At 40.8% G+C, this 27,013-nt stretch overlaps 2 protein-coding genes across 3 annotated transcripts; one reads left to right on the forward strand and one right to left on the reverse strand.

Moving 5' to 3' along the window:
* The first annotated feature begins 229 nt into the window (after nucleotides 1-229).
* On the forward strand, nucleotides 230-12,913 carry antxr2b (ANTXR cell adhesion molecule 2b). Of its 2 annotated transcripts, none has more exons than XM_046375207.1 (17): nucleotides 230-587; nucleotides 1,239-1,310; nucleotides 2,961-3,032; nucleotides 3,212-3,293; nucleotides 3,520-3,624; nucleotides 4,267-4,335; nucleotides 5,464-5,544; nucleotides 5,672-5,732; nucleotides 5,855-5,950; nucleotides 8,046-8,115; nucleotides 10,015-10,093; nucleotides 10,337-10,432; nucleotides 10,587-10,637; nucleotides 11,287-11,382; nucleotides 11,490-11,663; nucleotides 11,842-11,922; nucleotides 12,748-12,913. In XM_046375207.1, exons 1-17 carry the CDS (start codon nucleotides 463-465, stop codon nucleotides 12,784-12,786), a joined length of 1,449 nt encoding a protein of 482 aa, XP_046231163.1. In that variant the 5' UTR covers nucleotides 230-462; the 3' UTR covers nucleotides 12,787-12,913. The 2 variants fall into 2 exon arrangements, with proteins under 2 accessions (XP_046231163.1, XP_046231164.1); XM_046375208.1 differs by lacking the exon at nucleotides 230-587 and adding an exon at nucleotides 650-1,042.
* A 92-nt stretch (nucleotides 12,914-13,005) lies between these two features.
* Nucleotides 13,006-26,741, reverse strand: LOC124051635 (ras-GEF domain-containing family member 1B-B-like). Its single transcript, XM_046375206.1, has 14 exons — nucleotides 26,484-26,741; nucleotides 20,181-20,693; nucleotides 19,950-20,072; nucleotides 19,571-19,708; nucleotides 18,910-19,125; nucleotides 18,210-18,284; nucleotides 16,608-16,700; nucleotides 16,183-16,285; nucleotides 15,646-15,725; nucleotides 15,437-15,532; nucleotides 15,257-15,352; nucleotides 14,829-14,952; nucleotides 14,643-14,715; nucleotides 13,006-14,534 (listed from the first exon to the last, which is right to left on the reverse strand). Exons 2-14 carry the CDS (start codon nucleotides 20,685-20,687, stop codon nucleotides 14,501-14,503), a joined length of 1,758 nt encoding a protein of 585 aa, XP_046231162.1. The 5' UTR covers nucleotides 20,688-20,693; nucleotides 26,484-26,741; the 3' UTR covers nucleotides 13,006-14,500.
* Between the last annotated feature and the right edge of the window lie 272 nt (nucleotides 26,742-27,013).

A 27,013-nucleotide genomic window follows, 5' to 3' on the forward strand; every position in this document is an offset into this window, starting at 1 on the left:
TATTATTATTATTTTTATTTAACATCTGTCCATTGACAAGAGAAATATAAACAGTAGATATAAATATAAAATACAATAAATTGGCTAATCTTAGAGCATTTTCAGCAATATATCTTAATGTCCATTGTCCTAAATATTTAAATAAAAATCAATCTAGACTTTTAAAAGCTAGCCTACATAAAATCATATGATAAGTATCGAAAGAAAATGGCAAGGTGAAAACTATTTTTCTCTACTTTAATTTGAAGGATCCTAAGAGGAAGCTGCGTCGTGTTGTTAGTGCTGCTGCTGTGGCAATGCTGTGGAGCAGCTGGGCGCCCTGCCCCGTCTCTGTTATTGTCAGTGAGCTGTCAGAGACCCACATGTAGTGATCCTCCACCCAGCTGTGCTGCAACATGTGAACCGCCGGCCTGATGCTGTGAACACGATGGACTCGCGCTGCTGATATGAAACGCATGGATTATGGATCGGATATGGATATGCTGTAAAATCCTACTTTGTCTCGTTGTTTGTGCGAATTCATCGTTCCGTGACGGCGACGAAGCTTCTTGTGATGGAGCATTTGATATTTATTTTGTCTTGGACAGGTGAGAGCATGCAGATCGTTTCTGGGAATAAAGGAGCCAACAGGGAGGTCGCAATATAATAATTTAATATTAGTTACCTAAGTGCAGAGACAGGCTTGACTTGGTCCTCTCCATGTATGGCTGTGTTTAGTTCTCCATGTCCCCCTGTTGCTTCACTGCAGGTTTGACGAAGTTTATTTTAATCTTCTCTGTTCTAACCATCAGTGTTTTGGTGTATACTTGGAGAAAGTTCCTCCAGAGTTCCTCCTCTGTGTGTATTATGCTGTTGTTAAATATGAACAAAGTCTTTTCCAGCAAAACAACAGAATAAATGATCCATTCTTTGTTTATTTTCCGCATCGACAGAAAAAACAACAACAACCCTTCTGTTTGTTTTGTCCGAATGCATGTATAATATTTTTTCTGTTCGGATGGACCAAAACAAGAGAGCTGCGTGGAACTTAAATTAATAAAATGTGAGATTTCAACATACATTCCTACCAGTTGTACTTCAGTTCTATCAAAATTTAATTCATGACACTTTTACACATATATATATATTCAACTTACCTTCAACTGATCCATGGACCTTCCCCTGTATTTGTCCACTCGTCTCCAGGGTTGTGAATGCTTGGTGTTCTGTGACATTTCTGGTGCTGCCTGTTTTTGCAGGTCGGGCAGCGTGTCAGGACATTGGCATGAGATCTATGGATTTGTGGAGCAGCTCACCAACAGGTTTGTCAGGTCAGTAAAGTTGCTGTTGTGTGCTTTCAACATTTGTCAACCTCCCTCTCCTCCCCTCTTCTCACCTCATCCCGTCATTATATCTTATGGGTATTTATACTATAAATAATACAAGAAAATGTGGAATAATACAAAACCATAACAAAGTGAGAGGGTGCTTTACAGATAGCCAGGCATATTAAATGTGAACTAGAGTCATACAGCATAGATTAAACTAATGAAAAAAGACTAATTAAAGAGTGTGGAGTTGTTATAGGTCTTAAAATTACAGTACAAACAATAGTAGCGAGTAGAAAAGTAGGCCATGTCTATTTTGGGCAGCCGACATCATAGAAGGCCACCAACTGCTCCCAAACCCCTCTGGGTAATGGTGCAGAGGGTGTGTGTGTGAGTGATATCTTTAGGTTTAATAGCGGGTTGCTAAATATGAGAGCAATTCATCCAGCCAGATGTGGAAGGTGGTGCTGGCCACAACACACACTGCTGTCCCCCCATTGCAGCCTGAAGGGCAGAGGGAGGAAGTAATACTGTCGGGTGCTGGAGGTTCAGCTATGTGCCATGAGGAGACAAGTGGGTGAAGAAGACACAAAGACTGTGACGTAATCAGGATTCAGTAAATGAATATATTTAATGAAATGCTGCTTGATGAACTGTGATAATGTCATGATGTGGCTAGTTTTGGTTTATCGCGTCATATGATGTTGTCAGAGTAGCTTAAACTTTATTGTCATTCCACACACTGCAATGAAATACATTTTAGAGTTTAACCAAAGTGGCATCTGCGCATGTAGTTATACTGCGTAGAAATATAAACTTGCAAGGTTTGCAAATTGCCTTGTACATGTGTCTTAGAACCTCTTCTCAAAAAGAAATGTACACCACAAAGACAAAAGTATCCAGACACACCTGGGGCTGTTTATCATGAGTTGGGCCCCTTACTTCCAAGGAAAATCTTAATGTTTCAGCATACCAAAACATTTTGGACAATGCTATGCTTCCAACATCGTGGCAACAGTTTGGGGAAGGTACTTCTCTAATCCAGCATGACTGTGCCCCAGTGCACAAAGCAAAGCTTCATAAAGACATGGTTGGATGAGTTTGGTGTGGAATAACTTGACTGGCCCACACAGAGCCCTGACCTCAACCCCATCCAACACCTTTGGGATGAACTGGAACAGAGATTGTGAGCCAGGCCCTTTAGTCCAACATCGGTGCCAGACCTCGCAAATGCTGTACTGCATGAACAGGCAAAAATTCCCACAGAAACACTCTTGTGGAAGGCCTTCCCAGAAGAGTGGAAGCTGTTATAGCTGCAAAGCTGTCTGGGTATTTAGAATGCAATGTCATTAAAGTACTTGTCGGTGTCATGGTCAGATGTCCCAATGTATCTTTCTATATAGTGTAATAATGTTATGTCAAGTACTGTCCCTTCATTATACAGTATGTTATGTATTTTCATCTTATTTTATGTAGTCCTGTTGGCATTGATCTTTGAATCTATTTTCTGTTCATTTAAAAGCCAGTCATCAACAGGAATCATTTTGTTGACTTAAGTTCCTAAACCATTTTTTAAAGATACAAAATATAGTTTCTGACATTGTTTGCTTGTGTAGATTCACAGTCTTTTGTGCGTGTATGTTTGTGTTTCAGTCCCAGGATGAGGGTCTCCTACGTAGTCTTTTCAGCCAAAGCAGTTGTAATACTGCCACTAACTGGAGACAGGTACCTTATTTATTTTTTAAAAATAATCTTATTTTTGCTCTTTCTTCACCTCACTCCTTTGTCCATCCTCCTCCTCACTGAAAAACAACATCACAACCTCAATAAGCCAGATCACACAGAGCTCTTATCAGTCTTTATTTACACTGTGTTTTATCTGATTTGGGGATCTGGCTGCTCAGGTTGAAGATAGAAGAGGGTTTGGAGAAGCTGAGCCAAATCAAACCTGCTGGTGAAACGTACATGCACGAAGGCATGAAAGCGGTTGGTATGCTCGTCGAGCATTACGATTGCCTGCCTGGAACCATATCCCTTATGCTTAATTATTTTCAACAGAAGCTGAAGGGGAACATTCACACAATCTACTACGTGTACTTTGATGTTATAATATAGTTTGTGAAATCTACTCTGAGTCTGTGTGTGTGTGAGCTGTACTGAGTGGGGCTGTTCAGACTGAAGAGTTTCATTGGCTGAATTTTCACCCTATCAGGTGTCAGAGCAGATGAAGACACAAACTTCACCATCATCCAGCATCATCATTGTTCTGACTGATGGCAAGCTGGAGGTCTACCCCTATGAACTGAGCGTACAAGAGGTATCAAACACACACAGCCACACACACACGCACACTGGCCGAAGAGAATTCAAATGGTAGCAGTAGTAATACTGTAAGTGAAAATTGATGTTCAGATGATGATGAGGAGTCCATCTTCTTCCATAAACATTTTTAACAAACACACCTACATTTCTGTCTTATGACTCTTCAAGCAGCCGCTGGTTTCCATTCAAGTACAATGGAATGAAGAATTTAAAGAGACTTGAAATCTGTCTAGCCGTTCTGTCACAGTTAATTTCATGTTCTGGTCCATATTTGGTTTGTTGTTTGTGCTCTCTGTTGTCTCATTTTTTTGTATTTTTAGAACATGTTTGTGTGCCATGTACTTTTCTTTTTTCCTTGTACAACCAATTGCCATTTGGGATGAATTAAGCATCTTATAACAGTTTCACAGTTCTCCATGCTCATTTGGATGCACAAAGTGAATCAGCTTTGGCTTTAGGAAGCATAACACATATCACTTCAAATGGTTTTTAGACAGAATTATAAAATAAATAGGATTTGACATGAAACAGCTGTTTCTTTTATCAGTTGCTTCTTTTGTGAAAACACAAACATGAATTCAGCATATTGTCAACAGAAGCAGAAACTTGACTCAGGACTTTGTGTTGTGCTTCCCAGGCTGACAAAGCCAGGGGGTTTGGAGCCAGAGTTTACTGTGTCGGGGTCATGGACTTTGACCACAAACAGGTAGGGGGAATTCTCTCTTTACTTGTACTTGTTGGCCCGTGAGAACACTTCTCTCTGTTACTGATACTGTTGGCTGTTTAAACACCGAGGTTTTATTTGTCTTTCTGTGTGTGTGTTAGGTTGTGGTCAGAACATCAATCGGCCTCTGTTTCTGGCTCAGATCTATTAACTCACCTTGATCTCACTGGTTAGTGTTTGAGTTCAGCTGGAATCTCAAAAGGAATGAATAGCAAGCAGCTGGCAATTTTATGCTGCAGTTGGGATGTAAAAACATAGAATCCATTTTGATTTGACTTAAGATTTCCTGGGAGAGTCTTTGATTTCTTCCTGCGCGGGTTTCGGGTTGCTGAAAGAGACCGTTATCTTAGTAAAAAAAAAAAAACTGTGAACCCAGTCAGGATGAGAGTGTTCTCAAAGTTGTTTTTCCTGCTGAATAGGAATGAATACAAATGTCTGCTAACTGTGATGAGTGTAAGACATGCAAAGGATAAAACAGGCATCATCCCATAAGAACCACTGGTCTGCAGTGTTTTTAGCAATGCTGTGACATGTGATCTTTAACGTCAGGTTTAACGCAAAGAAAGACAATATAATTACATTTGCTGAGAAATATAATACTTTGATATTTCATTTTAAAGTGGCAGCCATTGTAGAACAATCCCCTGTCCTGACTCATCCGTGCATTAGTGTTGTTTATTGTTTCTTTAATCACATTGTAGTGACAGTATTGATCTGCATAGTAACTATCAACAAGCCTATGTAAATGACTTCAAAATTGCATAAATTATGATGGGGAAATTCTTTAGAAGAGAATGGGTGCAAGTGTTCTTCTGCCCGGCTACTGACCAAGTGTACTTTTCATGCTGAGAAGGAAATAATTACATCACTCTCTAATTAGATAATGCCAGACAAGCTTCCTGTTCTGTTACCATTAAAGCAGGAGATGAAAGCTTCAGCTAGCTCTACAGAGCTTTCATCTCCTGTAAACTGACTTTTCCTCTCTAAATGCTGCTGTAGCACTGACCTGAAACTATCAGAAGACCTCCCAGAGAGGCAGGAAGAAGTAAACACTGAAATGTAAAGGTCTTTGTATGTGAAATCTCAAATAAAATGAGTTTCTTTTTATAGCTTGCTGAAATAGCAGACGGCACAGAACAAGTCTTCCCAGTGCTTTCTGGGTTTCATGCCCTCAAAGACATCGTCAGCTCGGTGAGGTTACATCACATATAATGGTGCACAAAAATATTCACTGGCATACAGTGTGTGAGTGGCATTATGCAGTGTGAGTACAGACCTGACAGAGTACAACCTGTCCTTTATCCATGTCTCCATGCAGATCCTGAAGCAGTCATGTTCAGACGTTTTCATAATAGAGCCGTCAAGTGTTTGTGTGAATGGTAAGTTAGTGGGGTGCAGTTTGTTGCATCTGTAATGTTTGATTGAAATGGTGATTGATGTTTCCATTTGCTGCAATCTAAGTACAGTGTCATCTTAGTGAAAACCGTCTGTTGTTTCCCAGAGTCTTTCAATGTGGTGCTGAAGGGTAGTGGCTTCAGTGGAACCAGGAGGACAGACAACATACTCTGCACCCTCACTGTTAGTCAAAAAACCTATGGTCAGTATATGACACACAGTAAATACACTCATACACTTGTGGTTCAGTGGTCACCCAACATACACCATATATACAAAAGTATTGGGATGGGACTGTTTTACAGATGTTAATGTTGGACCCTTCCTTCCAGTGAAGAGAAATCTTAATACTTCAGCATACCAAGACATTTTGGACAATGCTAAGCTTCCAACTTTGTGGCAACAGATTAGTGAAGACCCATTTCCTGTTCCAGCATGACTGTGCCCAAGTGTACACAGCAAGGCCCGTAAAGACATGGTTGGATGAATGTGGAAGAACTTGACTGGCCCACACAAAGCCCTGACCTCAATTCCATCCAACGCCTTTGGGATGAACTGAGATGGAGATTGTGAGCCAGGCTTTTTTGTGCAACATCTGTGCCTGACCTCACTGTTGCTCTACTGAAGCAAATCTCTCTATGTAGAATGCAATTTCATAAAAGCCCCTGTTAGCATAATGGTCAGGTGTCCCAATACTTTTGTCTATATAGAGTACACCTGGCTTTTAGATGTTAATGCTAAGGAGGATACACTTACTGTAACTCTGGTGTAATGAGGCAAGTTTTCTCACCAATGATGGTTGCTTGGTTGGTTGATTGGTCACATAATAGCACAGTGCAACTCACAACCACATTGCGTATGTTACCTAGAAATTATCTTTTTATTTCAACATGTTAAGATTACTGCCATTTTGGTCTATTACATCCTATACATGCCATGTACAGCAACGTATATACATCTATGGGAGTCAAAACACACACTTTAACTTAAAAAATCACCAACAGAGCACAGAGCCACTCTGCAGTTGAAAATATCTTACCTAAACCATGCTCTGGTCTTCTTTAAAGAGAAGTCATTGATCAAGTTGTCAAAAGTCCATCTCCCAGACAAATTGTGATTCATTAGCCATCAGTGACAGTGTGTCTCTGTGTCATCCTTGTTCTTGGTTCATTTTTAACCGTGGACATTTGCAAAAAGGACCCTTCTCACTGGCAGTTGTTGACAGGAAGTTGTAAGATGTATAAATTGGAAAATGTTGTAATCCACTATTGAGTGTTTTTTTCAGAAATTTTGATGGAGGCATTTTTCATTCCCTCAGGCAAAAAATGTTGAAATAGTGGGTATCTTTTGAACCAAAGTGGCATTCTCAGCTTCTTTTTCCTTTTTTGGGGGGGGGTTTATGCTTTGCTGACCTGCTATAGAGGACATTTCTTTATGTTGATGCCACGAAACATGACATGAAATAATATTCTTATTTATAAAATGTTAAATTTCATAATCGCATACGCATCATTACACATACAAAACGTCATTTGATCCAGTATTTTAAAAACCAAGATTAAAATACATAATGGTTGGCCAAGGACCCCATTGGCTGCAGCGGCGTGGGCATATGCCCATGCAGTAATCTATTAACATCATCTATGAAGTGAAATGCGATACAAGATCTTGTTGCTGCAGTTGAAAGTCAGAATCAAGACATCCAGGAGCAAACAGGGGCAGCTTTTCATTGAGTTGAGCTGGAGAACAGAGGAGACATTATTAGATGGAGCAGAGGGAGGAGACCCGTGTCTGTCTCGTTGGTCTATTAACAGATCAGTGGTGGGGTGGGTCACGGAGAGGACATGAAGGGATAATGCATAATTGTATCTTTGGTTTCCTCTTCCAAGCAGCTTGTTTTTATCTGTTCTTCTGGAATTCCTCTCATTCCTTCTTTTGCTGTCCCTCTGTTGCTTTGACTTTCCTTTGACGATGTTTATAAAATTTCTTAAGAGGGATCAATCAGAAATCTAATAAATATTTTGGCATGGCACTGACAGTTGTGAAACAAGTCCTTATTTTTGTTTGTTACATCTCGTTATGTACAAACATTAAATAGCATACCAACTTCTTTGTGTATAATTAGAAGATGCACCCCACACACACCTGTGATCGATCTTTCAGGAGTTAAAACGCCACGAGCATCATTTCTAATGGCCAGCAGGAGTACACCAAGAGGCTAATTTGTTTTACAAGCCAAAGTGCCTTTATAGGCAGTAACAAGGTCTCACAGTCTGTGTGTCTCTGTCTTTTCTCAGACCAGAGGCCTACAGTAGTTAGAGATGGCCATCTGTTGTGTCCAGCTCCTGTTCTGAACGAGGTCGGACAGTAAGTCAAGACACACACAAAATGTTTGTAACCATGTGATAAACTGTAAACAAGGTGGAAGTCAAAAAACGGAACTTTTCAGAGTCAATATCAGCAAAAACAAAGTTACCGACAAGATAAACAGTAGCCACAAGAATTTCTTAATTTACAGCTGAGAAACCACACTTGTGTTTTCACACTGAAAATAGTAGCTGAAGCTTTCATTATGCAGGTCACATGCTCTGTTATTTGTCCTTGTTTTTCTGTCTAGTTTTTTTTTTTTCATTGTATGTGTTATCATCTAAAGTTGTAAGTTTGTTTTTATGGAAATACTCAAATCATGAGCATCTCTGTGCCCCGCTGGCCTTTTCTCTCTGTCAGGCCACTACTGAGTCTGTGTTTACCATCAGTAGAGAAAAAGACAGGATTTGGAAAGCAGTTCAGTATGAGGTCATTTTATAACATCATTACCTTGGCAATTCTCTGAGAACACCAGCTGATAGAAAAAAAATGCATCATCGGCTCAGTGGTGAGCAGTAGTGTCACACCAGGACAACACTAAGGTGTGGCAACATTTCACAAGGCTGACGGATTATACATTCCTCCCACATAATAATGTATATAGAATTCTGCCTTTGCTGTGAGTAAAGTATAACAACAATAAAATTATATTTGTAGATTACTAGTTTATCGGTTCAAGTCTTATTGCTGTGTCTCATAAAAGTAGTCCTGTGTAAATACAGCCAGCTGAAGGTAGAAACTGGAAATGTCTTGTGTGTAGCAGGGAGAGAAACCAGAGCAATGTTTACAGTAGAAATATCTGTAAACAGCTCAAAGTTTTGGATGGAGTGAAGCCATTGTGACCTGAATGTCTCCCTGGCGTTTAGAGAGCGAGCCAAACCTGATTTAATATGGCTTCAAACAGCTTTCTATTCCTCTCTCTCTCTCTCTCCCTCTGTCTACGCCCAGTCACTTCCCACTCCCCATCATGTCTCACCCACTCTGTAACACTCCCTCCTCACTGAAACACACTTACATAGTTGATATCACTTTGCAGAGGCAAAGGGGAAATAATCTAATTTGAGTTCAGCCTCAAACCAGTATTTAACTACAAACTAGAATGGCAAAGAGGAAATCTGGCCCAGAAATGATAAGAATATGAATGGAAATGACTTCCTTTTTCATTGATTGAATGTTCTTGGCGCTAATGATGTTTGGAGGTCAGCAAGGAAACTGACAAGGTTACCAAGAAACATAGCTACAAGGCAGTGATTCTCAAACTTTTTATTTGGCGTGGCCTTGAATTAAAAAAGGTGAACAAATCAAACACAATACTGCTGTTATTTTTTTTTCACAAAGGCTGTTTTTTTTCCCCTACTTCCAGTTTTGTCTCTCTCAAAGTCTCAAAGCTTCAAACATGGATGTAATGCATATTTTCATTTTCAGAATAACCAGAGCTAGTTATGAAATGAAGATTTATTTGAAGTGAATAGTTGATGTCAAGATTTATTATTGAGTTTAGATAAATATAGAATTTAAGTAAGGAAAAAGGCTTCAAAATGCATTTATTTGATGCTAAGAAATAGCACATGCAAAAAAAAAAAAATCTATTTAGTGAATAGCCTCACTGCCCATTCATAAGAATGGGACATATCCAAAAATGAACCTTAAATGTTGCTTAGATTGCAATAGAAAACAGCTAAGGGTGGTTGCAAGTCATAAGTGTGATAGTTAATTTTGCTCAGAAGGACCAGGGCTGGTCACATGTTGATTGACAGTGAGATAGATCAACTGGTTCATGTTCCAGCCTCACATAAACAGTGAGATGGAAGCTGGTGTTTTGCTGCGGTGTTTAGGTGTGCAGGAACTGTTACTTCTTCTTCTGATGTTGTTTTCTGTGATTTTGTTGAATAATTACAGATCACTCGAGGTGCTGGTTAGCCTGAACAACGGACAGTCCTACATCTCCAGTCCCATCACCATCTATGCCACAACATGTGTGAGTATCAGTAAGATAGAGATCAGTGCGAGCAATTCTGCATTTTAGTCTTACATAGCAAAGCAGTCAACTGTTAGCCATCATGTCTCCCATTACAACTTAAGAGAAAAACGTACTTTTTTAAAATAAGTATATTTAGGTAATGACACACACATTTGGCTCAGTTGTATTGGTGCCAGTGTAATGATAGCTCATCTACAGGTGTGTGGTATAGCGTGTGTAGCTGATTGGTATTTATTGCAGTCAGATGGGACCTGGGTGCTCTGGTTGCTGTTGGCTCTGTTGCTGTTACTGGCTCTGGTTTTACTTTGGTGGTTCTGGCCTCTCTGCTGTACTGTGGTGAGTTTAAAGTCTATGTGTGTGCTTGTATATCTCCAATTCAGGCCATGTGGAGGCATGATTTAGCACTTGTGTTATTTATGGAAGTAGTCCACAAGTTAAAGTTTGTCCTTATTCAATGTGAAGTGACTTAGTCATGTTGTCTCTTACTTAGGTTATCAGAGACCCACCCCCCTCTCGCCCACCTCCTCCACCTCCAGTGATTGTGAGTACAGCACAGACTGTTGAAAACCCATATTCCTCTCATGTGATTTCTGATTTTTAGACTGACATGTTACCACTTGTTGCCATCGTGACTATTTTTCAAGAAGCAGAGTAGGGATTTCTGGCACAACTTCACTAATTCTGGTCTGATGAGATTAAAACGCTTGGAGAAAGACAGCTTTATAGTGAGACCAGCACACTTTCATCAGAATCATCATTTTCTGTTATTCAAAACAGGGTGCACTATAATATTCATGATCAGTGTAAATTGCTCCTTATGCTCCTATGTCCTTATGCTCCTTATGTAAGGGTCTGGGTCTGTTTAGTACATTGTGCCTTTTGAAAAGAAGCAGAATTTAACTAAATGTGCAAGTATCTTTGCTTGAACACAAATTTCAACAAAACTTAAATGGATTTTATTTTTGACCTATTTTGATCTGTGGTGCTTGAGTCTGCATTCAGACAGCATCTACTGGCCATTAGTGGTACTGCATCACTTTAGCGTTGCCCTCAACTTTCAGCTTTGATGGTGGCTGATTGGTCTTAACTCATTAAAAAAAATGCCACTGTATCAATATCTATTTTGGAGAGTAACAGTGTGAAATCTTTTGTTATTAAGGTTATTTCACTTTACTTTTGTTGTTTTCAAGGACCCAGAGGAGGATCCTTTACCCAAACACAGGTGGCCCACTGTGGATGCTTCATACTATGGAGGAAGAGGACCTGGAGGAATCAAACGCATGGAAGTAAATAAAAATACAGAGACAATAATCAAATCAAATATCTTTTTTCTACAACGATGACACTCTTCTACTCTGGTATATAAATGCAGCCATTTGTTCACGGTCTGTAGGTGCGTTGGGGGCAGAAGGGGTGCACAGAGGAAGGTTCACGGCTAGAGAAAACCAAAGATGCTGTGGTCACTATGCCTGAGGAAGTGGAGGAGCCCATCATGCCCCAACCCCCACCACGACCTCCTCCGGTCTACAACCCACCATCACAATCCAAATGGTACACACCCATCAAGGTGAGTCATTACTGTACACTTTGCATTATGTTTCTCTTTATGAATGAAGCTGCTCTGAGCAACTTATGCTTGGATATCACTGCTGTCCTCCTTCACAAACACTCACACACCCACATTCTTAATCTGCGTTGTCATCTTATGTTTATGATTGATTGATTTGATCTGACTCGACGCCCAGGGGCGTTTTGATGCGTTGCTGGCATTACTGAGGAGACAGTACGACAGGGTGGCAATCATGAGACCGACACCTCAGGACAAGGTAAGAAACGTATGCAGCATTTTCCTCTCAAAAAGGTCTAAACTCTAACTTGGATGGAAGAAAACGCTGCTGCTTATCAATTCAGAATACTTTGGCTAGCTTATCATTTCTCCCAGCCGGTCCGTCTGCACCAAGCAAAACAAAAAAATGATGTGTCACCCGTTAATTTGATTAGAAAATGGATTCACCCTCTTGACTCCACAGTGATTTGATTAGATAATAACAGAAAATAATACAGCCGAGCCCTCCTTTAATTATCCACCCAACAGCCAAATAACAGCTTTCTGCATCAGCTCAGCTGTTAGCCACAAAATCAACGCTACATCAAACAAGATGCAGGCCCTCCAACAAGTTAGGACTGTTTTCTTCCATTTACTGATCTGATTTTTATGATCTGATTCATCATCATATTTTGTCCCTCTGGGTCAAGTGTTACATTGATCAGGCTGAACTGAGCTCTAATTAAAAGCCAACATCTTGAATTTCAATGTTTTTTCACACAATTTTGAAGGATGCTGCTTTTGCACACTCCTTCAATACTTAATTGTGACTGGTTCACATGGCCCGAAAGGTTTGATTCAGGCAATGTTTTTTTTTTTACTGTAAGAAACTGGCCTGATGCAGGTGTGATCCTTAAACAGCATCAGGTTCCTTCATACATAGAAGATGCCACATTTTGCATGTTTTAAAGGCCGTTTCTCTCTTCACTAATAAATGTGCTTTGACAGTGTGTGGCAGATGATCATTATGGCAGCAAGTAACATATAACATGCATCACTTTTGTTTTGCATGTGTGCTAAATATTTGTCTTTTGATGGTCTACAGGGCCGCTGCATTAACTTCACCAGAGTCCAGAGTCACTGATATTCAGACGTGAGGAACAACACCTTTCACAACACCGTTCCAGTTTTTTGCCAAAGATGACTGACATGTACACTCAAGATAAACACTAGGATTCACTGTGTATTGTAAATAAATGACTTTACTTATATTCTGGTGTTGTTATTAAATTTAGAAATCTGTAGCTTGTTTTATGAATAGTTGTTGTGCATCAGTTAAAAACCAAACCAAAGAAAAACTTTATTCAGTTATTCTGTTTATTCGAAAGAAAAAATATATATAATTCTCTTTTCACAAAGACCTTCAGTAAAAGTACCCTGACTGGTAAGACGAGTGATACACACACAAAAAAAGACTGAAAAAGCATACGTGAGAAGAAGCTTATAAAATGAAACATAAAATGAGCTTTCATAAAATATAAAAACAGCATCACGTTCACACACAGGTAGACTTTAACGAATCACATCACGCTCACATCACCACAGATGAGATTAAGAGGAGAATGAGGATCCTGTTTGTACTTAAGCAGAACATACACGCATCAGTTTGTGCTTCATTCAGACCCAAAACACCTCTTTGTCATACACTAACTGGTGTTGTATTAAGAAAATAGCTTACCAATGCAGAGCCAGCCAACCAGCAACAAGCTCATGGTGAAACTTCAGAGAAGATACATCAAGAACAATTTTCTAACCTTCTGATACAAAGTACAACTTTAATACTGTATAGAAAGACACCTTAAAATAGGAGTCACCAGATCCTATAATACAATACACAGGAACCTACCGAAGTGCATTAGGTTTAACTTGCATGATTAGCACAATTTTGCATCACCAATACACAGTCAAAGTGCACACATCACAAAATGCTCAGAACCAAATAGCATCATTGATGAAAATAGTGTCTGTAAAATGTATTTGAGAAAATGCAGCTGATGCACTGACTTGCAGTATGTGTTACAACTGAATAAAAAGCTTGAATGAATGGAAATTGGTGCCGTGTGCAAACTGAGAGCAATTGGACTGGATGTGGAGCACTTGCTGCCGAAGGTGTTAAAATTATGCACTCAACAAGACAACACAGCCAGCAACAGCACTTTTAAAAGCTGTTCTTAGCACAGTCTTTATAATACAAGTCGATGACAGTCTCTCTTCTCTCTTTCTGGTCTTTTTTGACCCAACACAGAAGAGAAGCAGTTCTAATGTTGCAACATGACAAACTGGGTCCATGTGTATCTCATTCACAGACAAAATCAGCCCTTAATGCTTCTGTAGTATGAGTCCTTCCACATAATTAGGATGTTGCCAACATGACAGAGAACCACTGGAGATATAAACAAAAAATCCTTTAAGTGCCCTTGGACAGAGCTAATGTTAAAGATGATGATCCAAATTAGTAATCCAAGCTCTCACTAGGTTCAAAAAGGAGTTCAGTCCATGAACGCTTGCAATGCCGAGAGTTGCGGCAAGTCCTTTGGCACCAGGTGAATCTCATTAATGACTGTGACAGCATCTGATTTACGAGAGCTCAAACCCCACACACTGTGTTATATTCTTCTGGTCATGTGTGAGAATATATGCCTCACTGTGTTTGTTGTCCTGTAGATCAATATTTGTAAAAGACTAAAAATTTGGCCATGGAGATGAAAAATGTGTCCATAAAATAATATGGAGGAAGCTGTAGCTTTAAAACACCTTGTCCATTTATAGTCTGTAGGGCAGAGGGGATTATAATTCTCTTAGGATCGATTCTCTCGGTGCAGGAGGGAAGATCTGCAAAACAGAGGGTAGATAGTAGACATTTTTGAGTTAACTGATTTACTAAATGTTACAGTTAAGGTGGTTTGATTGTTTCAAGTGTGTGCACATGTGTGTACCCACCTAAGAGACCTACGACTGTCTTTCTCCATGTTGTTCTCGGGTCCTTCACTCTCGTACGAGGCAAGATGCAGCTCTAGGGTGATAAAACAAGGCAAAGTTTGAGTTAAAACAAGAGCCATACTACGCATAGTATGACAGCTGTGAGACTTATACAAGACTGGATAAATGCAAACAATGCATACTGACCATCCTCACTAAAGACTGGTGTGGTGACGAGGTACTGGAGGATGCGGCGGTCTCTGTCAAACGGACAAACCACCTGGCGCCAAACCAGGAACTCGCTCACCTGTTTTGCAAGCTCCCACAGTTTCTGTTGAGACACAGTGACAACAGACTTTATGACACCAGCTTGACAAAATGCATCTCGTTGTCTCTTACAGAAAATACACAAACGGGGGTGGATGAGGTAAGGAGGGTAAACTGCAGCGTTCTTTTTTAGCCCCAAGGGGGAGTCATTACATCAAATGTTAAAGCCTTGTCCCAAAGCCTAAACTTTCTCTTTAAATGGCCTTATTAAGACAGCTTTGTGCGTCAGCGTTCAAAACAACAATCCAGTCAAAGTCACAGACTTCAGCCCGTCATTTTAAAACAAATCTCCTCAGTTGTGGACCGACCTCAAAATTGATGTGTCCATTCGACAGCCGGCTGGCACAGCCTTCATTCAGGAAGTAGATGTCTTTGATGAGCAGACTGAAGAAAGGAATAACAATCTGGAGGAAAGAGACAGTTTATATTGAAATTTCACATCGAGGCATGAGTTTTTATGTCCTCAAGAATCCAGCGTGCTCACTTACCTTCTCCTGGCTGCTGTGCGCAGTCTCAGACCTCTGGGTGGCGCCACGGAGCGCAGTGCGGTAGTTGCTGAAGTTACTGGATGGGTCCATCTGGTGCTGAATCAGGTGAGACAGAGCAGACAAATTGATCAAACACAAATGCGTATTTGCAAATAACAACATAAAATCTTAAATGGTGCACAAAAGTACATTAATGTCATGAAACTGACCTCCAGGATTTCAAACTTGTCAGTGTTGACTTTGCTCCAGGTTTTCTTCAGTCTGGCAACGGGACTCATGTTCATCCCAGCTGAAATACAGCAAGAGTGAGTATACAGAGTATTTACAGAAGCAGATCTAAGAAAATTATTAGCTTCCACTAACTCGGTTTGCACTTCCCTGAATGATTTAGCTTAGCATAAACTCCAGCATTTGTTGACTTTATTGAATTATTTTATTGACTATTGGACAAGACATAGTGGGAGCTACTACAATGTAACTAAGTCTCCTGCTTCAGAAACAAGCTGGAAAGTACTTTGTGGCTGATTTGAGTGGAATCCATTGAAATGTCAAGAACATTTAGCAGTATGTGATCTGTGTGAACCGCTGCAGGATTTCTTCTTTCTTTAATGTGTGCTGACGTAGGCTGAAGCACTGAGGGAATTCTGCACTACACAGTAATCAACTGCCATTCAAACAGTGTGTGGGCTTTAATATTCTGCTGGTGAAAAGTGAGATTTCTGTATGTTCTTCTGTCCAATACTCACTGATAATGGCCATGAGGGAGTTGAAGTTGCCGATGTTGAAACACTCCTGAGCCACATCAATGAAGAACTCTATGATCCGTGCTCGGTGTTTCTTCTTCACTGGCTGTAACGAGAGAACACAACGGGAAGTGAATCGAAGACTCCTCAATCACTGGCCTTGAAGTATATGTACAATTTAAGCTTAATTATTCTTGTAGGTGTGTGTTTTCGGAGAAGAATGCGTACATAAATAGAAACCAGATAGTGTTTATGCTTCTGCAGGAATCTGAGAAGTTTTTGATGAATATTTTGTTAAGCACTATGAAGTTTGTCTTGGTCTAAAATTATTTATGACAAACCCTGCAGCTGTGTGTTGCAGAATGAAGCATGGGTAGTGTGTGTAAAATAATTCTAATTTCTGGACTGTTCCCTTAAGCACAACGTACCATACAGATCTCAGTGGCCACCAGGTAACTCAGTCTGTTGAACCAGTTGACGTAGGCCTCCAGGTTACTGGTTTTACGCTTCCGGAAGAAACCCTGACAAATAAAAGGGGGTGGGTGACATGGTCAACACACATGTGAGTCCACGGAATGAGAATTATGTGTTTTAATCAGCATTTCTATATCAGATGTCCGTCAGTATTTTGTTGTTTAAGTGAAAGTGTCAAAAGTCTTATGGTGTTATTATGGGTGGAAGAAGACTGATGCAACAGCAAGATCTAAATCCACACAAGGTAAACAAGCTTTCACCTACATTTGTGGTTTTCCTGTGTTCAGGAGAGTATTAATACACATCAAATACTAATAATACCGAGCTAACTCCATGGGGCGAGGAGGATCATGGGATGCACATGAAAGCTTTACAAAGAGCTAGTAAGTGGACCTAGAGTTAAGGCCATTGTTTTTTAGTTGCGAGTTAGCTTTATGGGGTATAATTTGGGCTACTCCGTAATTTACTTTACAAATGGATACTGACAGCCTTCACACCCTGTGGACATGCACAGTGGAGTCTTTGACATGTCTGTTATTATTTTCATCTCGTTTCCATCTGCTTTTGGTTTTCTGTGAGACATTCGATGGTGAACCTGTTTGCTGGAGGCACCTTTTTATAAATACACATTATAAAAGCGCTGTATAAATAACCTTGACTTGGTCATGATGATGTAATCCTGGAGATTCATGGCTCTATTAAATGCTTACACAATACCAGCAGCCCACTCCACTCCAAACTTCCCCTCTACACTTCAGGACCCCTTACACTGACTCAACCGCTCTTTTGCACAAAGTGGATCTTATATAACCGGCGCAGCAACCGGTGAGGGCCGACATACAACGTGGCCACAAACAGCGACTGAAAGCTTGTCCTCAGCAGCACTGATTGAAAACGACCCTCCAGGTGACTCACAGTGCCACTCAGGAGGGAAAGAGCTCTTCAGATACACTTAGACATACAAAGAATATCACTCTCACACTGTGTTTGATGCATTTCGAAAACCAAATTAAAAAAGGCTGCACAAATTCCCAGAATCTGCCAGTAGGATCTTTCATGTGGTTTCTAAAGCAAATTAAGTTGAACTGAAACAGACCGCAAATTACACTGAAAGCAGACCCAAAATGAAGACACTCAAAATCTAATAAGGAATGACTAAAGAATGACTATGGTCTGGGGCTATTCTGTATCAGTGCTTTGATGTTGATAATTCTCAGCAATTCAGCTGTATTCTTAAGCTGTCTTTACAAGCAAAAAACCATGTGGAACAAGCCAGAGCCGTTCGATCCGTCAAGTAGTGGAAAGACTGCCTTTAATTATTCCCAAATTTTTTCGTTAGCAACATAAAACACTACATTGAAAAAACTAACACGTGTTTCCTAATTATGTTTAACATGATTATGTTATGTGTGAGATTATGGACTGAACATATGTTATATGTTGTGGTCAGCATGATACAAAACTGAAATATTGTGAGTTATAATGTTCAACAAACAAGCTGAACAACTGGAGAGATAGCTAATAGATAGAGAGCGTTCACTCAAACTCGGTTGTACCTTGTGGTTTTCCAGAGGATCCTTCATGGCGAATGACTGGATGAACTCCTCAGGACCGATAAAACTCAGTCTGTCCTGAAAGCAGAGAACAGGGAAAGAAGAAAAGATCAGCACAATGATAATGTGTTGTGATAATACTGAACATGGAAATGATCAAGAAGAAAGAGGGATGAATAAAAGAAGATGATGATGAAGAAAACCAAATACTAGAAAAAAACGACATGACAAAAAAACAGAAGATGATGATGGAACAATGACGCTGACGCTGAGATGTCCTTCCATTCATGTGGAAGGAAAACTATAACTATACTAAAGATTCATGTTCAGGTACAAAAACACAAAAATTTTAAGATTAGGGTTGTCATCAAAAACACCTATGACTGAAAGCAATTTATCTTTTTATTAAATGATAATATCAATGAACTTTCTGTATGCGCTGCCACAGCAAAACAGACCACACAAAGGGCTTTATGACATAACAATGAAACCAACAAACGACAACTGTAAAACAAAACTCAATAAGTCAACACCCAAGCGACTTAGCTGTTTAACTTCTTCATTAAGCCTGTAAATGCATGTCCATAAACACAACTTTTACACCACCAAAATAATAAATTCACTAAATTTACATGAGTAAAAAACAGTAATAAAGCAGTACCACAAATAAGAGTCCCAAACCCTACCCCATCCAACTTCTTACCAGTTCAATGTGTGTGAGCTGCTGTGCAAGGATGAAGGGGTCGTCACACATGCTCATGACATCACTTCGCTGACCCGAGGCCTGTTTGCTTTTCAGGGAAGCAGGCCGCTCCATCGCCACAGCGTTGAGCGCAGCGACAGCCTCCTCGTACTGGCCGAGGGCAGAGAGGCGTTTGATGAGCCGCTGGGTCATCTGCTGCATAGCTCGCCAAGAGTACTGAAGTCATGACACAAACAGAGCAAAAATCATCAGATATGACACCCAAAAAGACTCTACTAAGACCAGACGACTCACAGGTGTAAGGGCTTTGGCTCAATAGAAGAAAAAGCTGCTAGCATGGCTAAAAACTGTAAAATGATTACGATGGCTGGGTTCATGTTGGCCTGACCAGTTCTAGCTGATCTAAGGATGCGGGGGTGTAGACTGGGTGGATTTGAGCTAAGAATCAGCTTTGGGCTAGTGTTGCCAATTTCAATCATTCCAAGAGCCCAGGATTTGTTATTCATCTCGAGTCTGGCAAGCAGGTGTGCTGGATTTCGGCCGCTGTTGGGCCAAGGGGTCAAGAAAAAATTTCTTGCTATGAAACCCTCTTTTGCCCATGTGTTCAGTGTTTAAAATTGTTGCAGTCTTAAAATATAACCACGGTAGATTTGACATTAACCTCATCTGCTCGGGCCACGTGGTGTGTCATGTCCTTGAGGCAGCGCATCATCCTCTCGTCCCTAAAGTCATATGGAAATGTCTCCGTCCACTCAGTCAGCAGCTGCACCAGCTTAGGTGCCACGTCACGGAAACGGATCTAAAAAATATTATATTGCATGTCAGGTTCTACAGAAGTAGACTTCACATCATTTTAGCATTTAAAAAAAAAACAAAACAGCATCATGATATTGCCAATATGTATTATCCATCTTTCCTGTTTTCTAAATATCAGTGTTGGCCATTGAAAAACCAGTACCCGAAGAATAATTAGACTTGTACGTGTGTGTGTGTGTGTGTGTGTGTGTGTGTGTGTGTGTGTGTGTGTGTGATCTGCCCACCTTATCCAGCAGGGCATCTCCGGACCGCTGCTGTTCCACACACAGGTGACAAACCCTGGTCATGAGCTCATACGGGTGCAGGAAGAGGCGTGAACTCAGCAGGAAGGTGAACACATACGACCTCTGATGATGAGGAAACAAAACAGCTCTCATAAAAAAAGAGCAAAACAAACAACAACACAGGCTCTTTACAACCACGAAAACTAAAACATTTTGCTTCCTGGTGCTTACATCAGGGTAATAGTCGACTGTGGGAACCAGGTGCTGGATCAGCGCCTCAAGGGATGCTGAAACCAGACTGTTGTCGTGGTAACACATCTCCCCATAGCTAGCAGTGACGGCGTGCCCATAAACTCTGCCTTTTGCCGTAATGGAATTGTTACGACACGGCTGCTCGCTGCCACTGCTGCTGTGGCGATAAGCGCGTCCAGGACAGGAAGTGCTGTGCTGTCGTGGGCTGTGCGGCTGCGGTGAGGAGTACGGGTTCTCCGACACTGCACAGCTGCTGCTGTAATGATGCTCCTTCGTAGTCGCGGAGGAGACGGAGGAGCTGCGGTACGAACTGTGAGGCTGTGGTATGTCGTAGGGGTTTTCTGTGGAAGAGTATGCGTTGTTGTAGACGTTTTCCTTGGCGGGCTTTGGGCCTGTGCCGTTGCGGTATGGGCTGTGAGGCTGAGGACGGTTGTTGTTGTTGGTGTAAGTGCTGAACTTTCCAGCGTACGGTGTTGTGGGAGGCATTATGACCTGTAGAAAAAGACAGCAGTATGGATCAAATCCCCAGTCATATGTAATTTTGAGACATGATATTGAGATATATCATATATGTTTCCTCAATCAATAGAGGAGTTGTAAACCCTTTTGTAGGCACATCAAGGTATTTCATCACATAGAAATCATATAAAAACCTATAAAGCATTGATTTGCACCACAGCCCACAGTGATTAACAGTGGTCCCTCTGAAACAAAGCAAAGTCTACTTGTGTCTCCTTTATCATGTTTAATACTGTAAGAAAACACGAAAACTGCTATAATCATAGAAAAGTCTGTTGTACAGAAGAGTATGTTTCTGATTCATTCCTATTAATCACCTATTAGTCACGTCATGAGTCCCTGTGGGAGCCACTGACCTCCCAAACACCCAGAGAAATTAAAGGGATAGTAAACAAGCTACTGTAAACAAACTCACATACTCTCATAGTACATTTCGTCATATTGCTTGTTGATTAAAAACTACAAATGTCTGACGTGTTTCTCCTGCTGTTACACTACAATCCCCCACTCCCTGGGAATGTTTTTCTTTTTTTGTTTTTGCTGTGTTTGCATGTTGTGAAAACATCTGTTTGAGCAACTCAATCACGCAAAGCAAAGTTAATTATACTTAATCACATAATTTTACCCTTCTCTGTTTACTGTTGAACGATACCTCCTTGTGAAATCCACTTTCCATAAAAGTTGGTTGTTGGTAAAACAACTGGTAAAACAAAAAAACAATTACAAATAGGCTTTAAAAGCAAACATCTTCCCTCTGTCTCTTGCTTTAGCTTTTGTCACATTCCTGAAGCTAATTTTTGGCGATAGATCTGGAAAAAAATAGGCCAACAGATGGATGATCTCAAGACTGCAATGATCTTTTTGTCGTAATGGTGTAGATAATTGGATCTGAGTTAGGTAAGCTGATCCCAGATCACCACCAGGGCGTGCTTTAACTCTGGAGCCATCTTTATCCTGCTACTGTTGTCTGTCTCTGAACCACATGCCAGAGTAAGTCACACTCACACATGTGCCTCACACAGCAGCGTATACACATGCACGTAGACTGTACAAGAAAACAAAACCCTGCAGGACTCCAGCAGACTTTTGTTTGTCCATCACAGTGCCGGCAGAGGAGTGTCTGCCTGAGCCAACATCTTACACACACACACACACACACCCTTGTCCACCATGGCGCCTAGCCCCATGCCAGTATAATCCAAACACACACACGTCACACATAAACAAATGATAGCTTGAGCGATACACACACACACACACACACACACTCTTGTATACCACAGTGCCTGGCTTCATGCCAGTGTAAGCCAGTCCAGTGCCAGCCCGTCTTCTGAACTCTATGATCTCTGCCTGCTGTCTTCCTTCTAACTCGGTTAAAAGATTACAGTGGCTTTACCTTCCTAAAGTTACAATATGTAATCTGGAACAGGACGGCTCTGGTGGTCAAGCTGAGATAAGAATCCCCTGAGTGATATTTACTCCAGTTTGGATGGTGTGTTTTCTGTCTCCAGGCTTGTGTTTGCAATGAAAGGTGACTTTATGCAAAAAGGGGAAAAAAAACATGACTAAAAATTTAAACCCAATCTCAGTTTTTCCAGACTGACTTCCTGAAAAGTTGACCCTTTGGATCGTCTGCGGCTTCCATGCTGCAACACAGAAATTTTACTCGCTCTAAATCATAGGTTGGACTTTCTATGGACAACTTAATGACGATGTTCGGAGCATAATTTCATATTGAGAGCATTGTTTAAATTTTCTTGTTTGTAAACTTTGAAAAAATTGCAGCCTTATGAAGGGCTTTCATGTGGTAATAAAAATACAGGAAAAGGCAGAAATGTATGGCTTTGTTAGAAAACTGAACTAACAAAACCATAAATATACTGTTTCATGTGTACAGGGTTTGCTCCTATGCTGAACTTTAAAAAAAAAAAAAAAAAAAGCTTTGTAGTGCAGAACTGGCATCAGTTTTATAATGTGACACAACAGACAATATCTCCTGCGTTGACAAATGGCACAGACTGTAGCGTGTGCTGCGTAAAATGCCATAACCTGGTTCATCAAAAGGTCAAAACTAATTGAACGTTTGATAGAGCTGCAGGGAAAATATCATCTGCTAATGGATTTAAACCAGTGAAACTTGTTCAAACTGCTTGAAAGAGACGGATTTGTTGCCTTCCAGTTTTTAATGTGAGAATTTAGTGTCCAGTGCATGTTTGAGAGTGTCTTTAGAGGTTTAAAGGGTGTTAATAAACTGATTCGTGGGAAGCGCTGGTGTTCATCCATTTGCTTCCTTCTTAGATCTCTGCAGATTAAGAACAAACAATAACTTCACTCCAGTTGGTTCCAAAGCTGAAAACAACTTAAATCTTCCAACCTTAGGCATTATTTTTCTAAATCACATAATGTGGTTTTAAAAAGGTAAACCCAGCTAGGCTGAGGCCAGTCATAACGGGTGGGGGAGAACGAGGGGGAGGTCTTCAACAATAGAGGTATTATCTATCCTGTCATGGCATTAACAGCCACACAAAGACCCCCAGGAAGAGATCAGAGCAGATCACAGCAGATCTGACACACACAGCAGCTTTCACACACTCTGCTTGCCACCGTCGGGGCGTATGATGCAAACTGAGGCTGGGATCATTTTCACATCAGTCAAACCGGTAAAGCAGATTTTCTCATTGTTCAGAGAGGTGTGAGCTCTTATTATACCTTGACAGGCGTCATCTACTGTGCAGTAATATGCAATAAAGCCACCTCTTTTATTTGCCAAGTGCAATAAAAATAGGAATTTGTCTTGGTGACTCCAGTAAAGGAGCATATCGAAAGTCACATATTGACATAAGCAGATGTAACTGCACGTGGCTCGAGGACCTCAAGGTCAGCTCTCATTTAGTGCAAGGTGTACACGTACAGCATACTGTAGACTACGGCTGTATAATCACGCACTGTTGTGTACAAGCACTCTGCAACTAACTTGGTCAGTCTAAATTGTTCTTATTCAAAGCCAATTGACCCCAGTGGGCATCTGCGTACTCAGTGACCTACCACCCCTGGTGCTTAACCACAACAGGAGCTGAAAGGAACAAGAGAAGATGTGTCTGCAAAAACTCCTGCTTTTTGTGACATCTAATCAACTTGAGTTGAGGCCTTGAGTTGCAGTGGAATTATCTTGAGCAGCTGTGAAGCAATAAGAGGTGGTCTAAATTACTTTGTTGTGATTGGGATATTCTGTCCATATTGCTCAGTTTATTTGCTGTAATCTGTGTTCACAATAGGGTTGCCAAGCCCTTTAAATGTACTAAGTTCAGCATGTAGGTTAACACGTGGATAAATGATATGAGTGGAAAAACACCTGATAACAGCCCCTGGAATGCCATGCTATCTTTGCTCTACTTTGCACTTTATGTACTTTGACACCAGTAAGTCTCAGCAGGTAAGGATTGTGAGCAAGACAAGTGACTCCACCTGAGGTGAAGACTTCACAGTCAGCCTTTTTCCTAACGATAAATGAGGTATAGTCCAGACTGTGCTCATATCCCTTACTTGTGGTTTTGTCAGAGGTGCACAATTAACAGTTTTACACATACAAGAGTTAACCCTCATACCATACCATTACCATAGACAGCAATCCTGTGATGAGGTCAGCAACCTACCCCAAAGCATTTCTACCAAAGAATAATAAAGAAAGTGAGGGAAAAGATCTCAATTTAGTCCATTTTTCTCTCAAAGGAGTACTTCACTCCCAAACTTTGACTTGTAACTTACTATGAGGAGAGAATTGGCTTTACTTGACGTCAGGATGTTGTTTAGGCCAAAGATACATCAATAAATAGAGTGGGAACAGCCTGTTCTTAACTTTGTGACCTCAAATGTGACCTGCTGAACCTTTTGAATACCTGTCAGACCTGTCTAACTCACCACAACTTGTTGGCAACTTTGAATTATGCTCATACAAATCATGGTTTTAATTATCTTTAATCACCTCACCATGTTACCTCACACTTAGCACACACAGCACTCTTAACATATTGCCAGAGGTGTGTTTTTTAGTTAGTCATTCAATACATGGGATACAAGCATCATTTAAGGTACTATTTTATTCTAGTTGGCTGTCTAAGCATGAGAACCTGCATACTCATACATAATCTATGCCACAATTCTCATGTATGAGGTCTGAGACTCTGCATCATCACCACCACACTTCAAATGTCCTCATCACCTGACCAAACAAGCTAAACCAAAGTAGGGAAAGCCACAGAGCTCAAACTGCCCCACTCATGCTTGAGTAAGCATACAGCGTCAGACGAGGCCTGCAGCCGCTGTCAAAACAGCAGACGCCGGGACCCACTGACCAGTTGAAAAACCTGCACCTGCTAAACTAAATCTGATAGAGAGGCAAACAGAGCCGGATACAGACACCACGCTCAGATCGGCTGAAGAGATATGTGGAATACAATTCACCCATTGCTGGTCCTGTTTTTCATCTTGTATTGTCACACAAGCTGCATTCAGGCAAGCATTTCTTTGTGTGCAGGCTCTACACACACAGACACACACACATGCACACACACACACACACACCAACTGGGTTATAAGATTGCACAGAGGCACACAAACTCACTCTCTCTCATTCACACACACTCACACACACATACACACACACCTGTCCCTTGTATGATCTGGTAGGCTAGTACAGTATTAACCTGGAGTCAGAAAGGATAAAGACACATTATCTCCCCTGCTTCTGGGATATAATAAACCTAAGCTCTCTCTCACACAAACACATTTTCTATTGTCGATAAACCTGAGCATCCCACAAACCACTGTCCGACAGCCCAACAGGAACGTTTTACAGCAAGATTTAAGTTGGAAAACAACTGGACCTGATTGTTTTTAGACCAGCTGAAGCCCCAAATGTGGCTTGTGCTTCTCAGACTGCCTCTGTGTTAATTATTAAATAAGTTAAACCATTTAATTTGAGGTTTATTTAAGCAACCTGTCACATAAGCTTGCAAAGTAAGGGGGAACTGAGGCTTTTATTTCAGCAAGTTAGGAGACCACTGGTTTATATATAGAGGTGTGGAGGGAATAAAGCTGTTTAAAGTCTGTTTGGCCAGAAGTACACACGCTTTCTCAATCTTTTTGTCTTTTCCCTACAGACACATACTCAATCTGTTATTCTTTCTCTCTCTCACACACACACACACACAACATGCCTGGTCTACATTATGGGTTTCTGACTGAGTCATAACACAGTAAAAGTAAAAGCTGACTGTGAAAAAGTCATGCTGTGTAACCACAGTCCCATCACAGGTGCTGGTGAGTAACGTTTGTTTGCGTCTGACAGCCAGCCTAATTATAAACTCACATGGGCGGTAAACAACAACAACAACAAATGTAGCTGGGCAGAAGGAACTAGAAATTAAGGAGGATACTGTTGGCATTGGTTGTTCAAATATCACAAAACTGAACAAAATGCTTTCAACGTGATTTTATGGCTATAAAGTGTTATAAAAATGAGAGAATCAGGGCAACGTTGTTATGATAAAGATCCAAATTGGGCAAAAAGCATTGCAGAAACGATTCTATGACTAATAATGTTGTTAGGTAAAGTAAAATGTTTCATTTTTACCCTGATAAACAGAATTCCATAACGCATTTGAAACTAGTAAACTGATTTTCTGATCACCAAGATTAATTTGAAACAGAACAAATGTTTACAGTCCATAAATAATCCCATCATCCACACCCTGAACGACCTACCTCTGATGTGATGCAGCTCAATGTCCGAATGTAATTTCTTTCAATGGCAGAAGGCAGTTTAAAAAAAAAAAAAACAAAACAAACGAAACAAGACTATCCCAGACTGTTGATGAGCTCCGATCGGTTCAAAGCTGCACGGTGTGAAACACACACATAAGTCTTTCAGCGGTGTGTCTGCGCCGTGTTTGTCTCTTTTGTGTCTCTACTCATGATAGTTGACTCAATTTGAACCAGCAGCGCTGTAATGAGCCTCAAAGCGAGGCGTATTCAAATTACTTCCATAGAGCCGGGAAATCCGACCAATCGTTGCACGGGGGCGGGTGCCTCTAGGGGAAGCGCTGGCCAATCGTAAAAGAGGAGTCGAAAAATCGAAATCTCCCGAGAGTCTGATTGGCTGGCTCCCCGTTCTCTGAGTTCTTTCTTTTCAACCACAGCCAGGAGCACTGAATGTTTTTGTTGGAGAACTAGAGTATGGAAGGTGTAAGGTTTCCCCCTGGAATGTGATTGTGTGTGGCTGTAGTTGGTCTCAG

Source organism: Scatophagus argus, chromosome 20 (genome assembly GCF_020382885.2).
Source record: "Scatophagus argus isolate fScaArg1 chromosome 20, fScaArg1.pri, whole genome shotgun sequence".
Taxonomy (NCBI): Eukaryota; Metazoa; Chordata; class Actinopteri; family Scatophagidae; genus Scatophagus; species Scatophagus argus.

What these genes read in the sequence shown, in the direction of transcription:
- antxr2b (XM_046375207.1), top strand. Translation starts at nt 463, where the DNA reads ATGGATCGGATATGGATATGCTGTAAAATCCTACTTTGTCTCGTTGTT. An exon ending in TCAAAGACATCGTCAGCTCG is followed by an intron (nt 5,545 to 5,671) that starts GTGAGGTTACAT and finishes GTCTCCATGCAG; the next exon opens with ATCCTGAAGCAGTCATGTTC. An exon ending in AATGGTACACACCCATCAAG is followed by an intron (nt 11,664 to 11,841) that starts GTGAGTCATTAC and finishes CTCGACGCCCAG; the next exon opens with GGGCGTTTTGATGCGTTGCT.
- LOC124051635 (XM_046375206.1), bottom strand. Translation starts at nt 20,687, where the DNA reads ATGCCTCCCACAACACCGTACGCTGGAAAGTTCAGCACTTACACCAAC. An exon ending in ATCCTCTGGAAAACCACAAG is followed by an intron (nt 16,701 to 18,209) that starts GTACAACCGAGT and finishes TTTATTTGTCAG; the next exon opens with GGTTTCTTCCGGAAGCGTAA. An exon ending in ACCAGTCTTTAGTGAGGATG is followed by an intron (nt 14,716 to 14,828) that starts GTCAGTATGCAT and finishes TTATCACCCTAG; the next exon opens with AGCTGCATCTTGCCTCGTAC.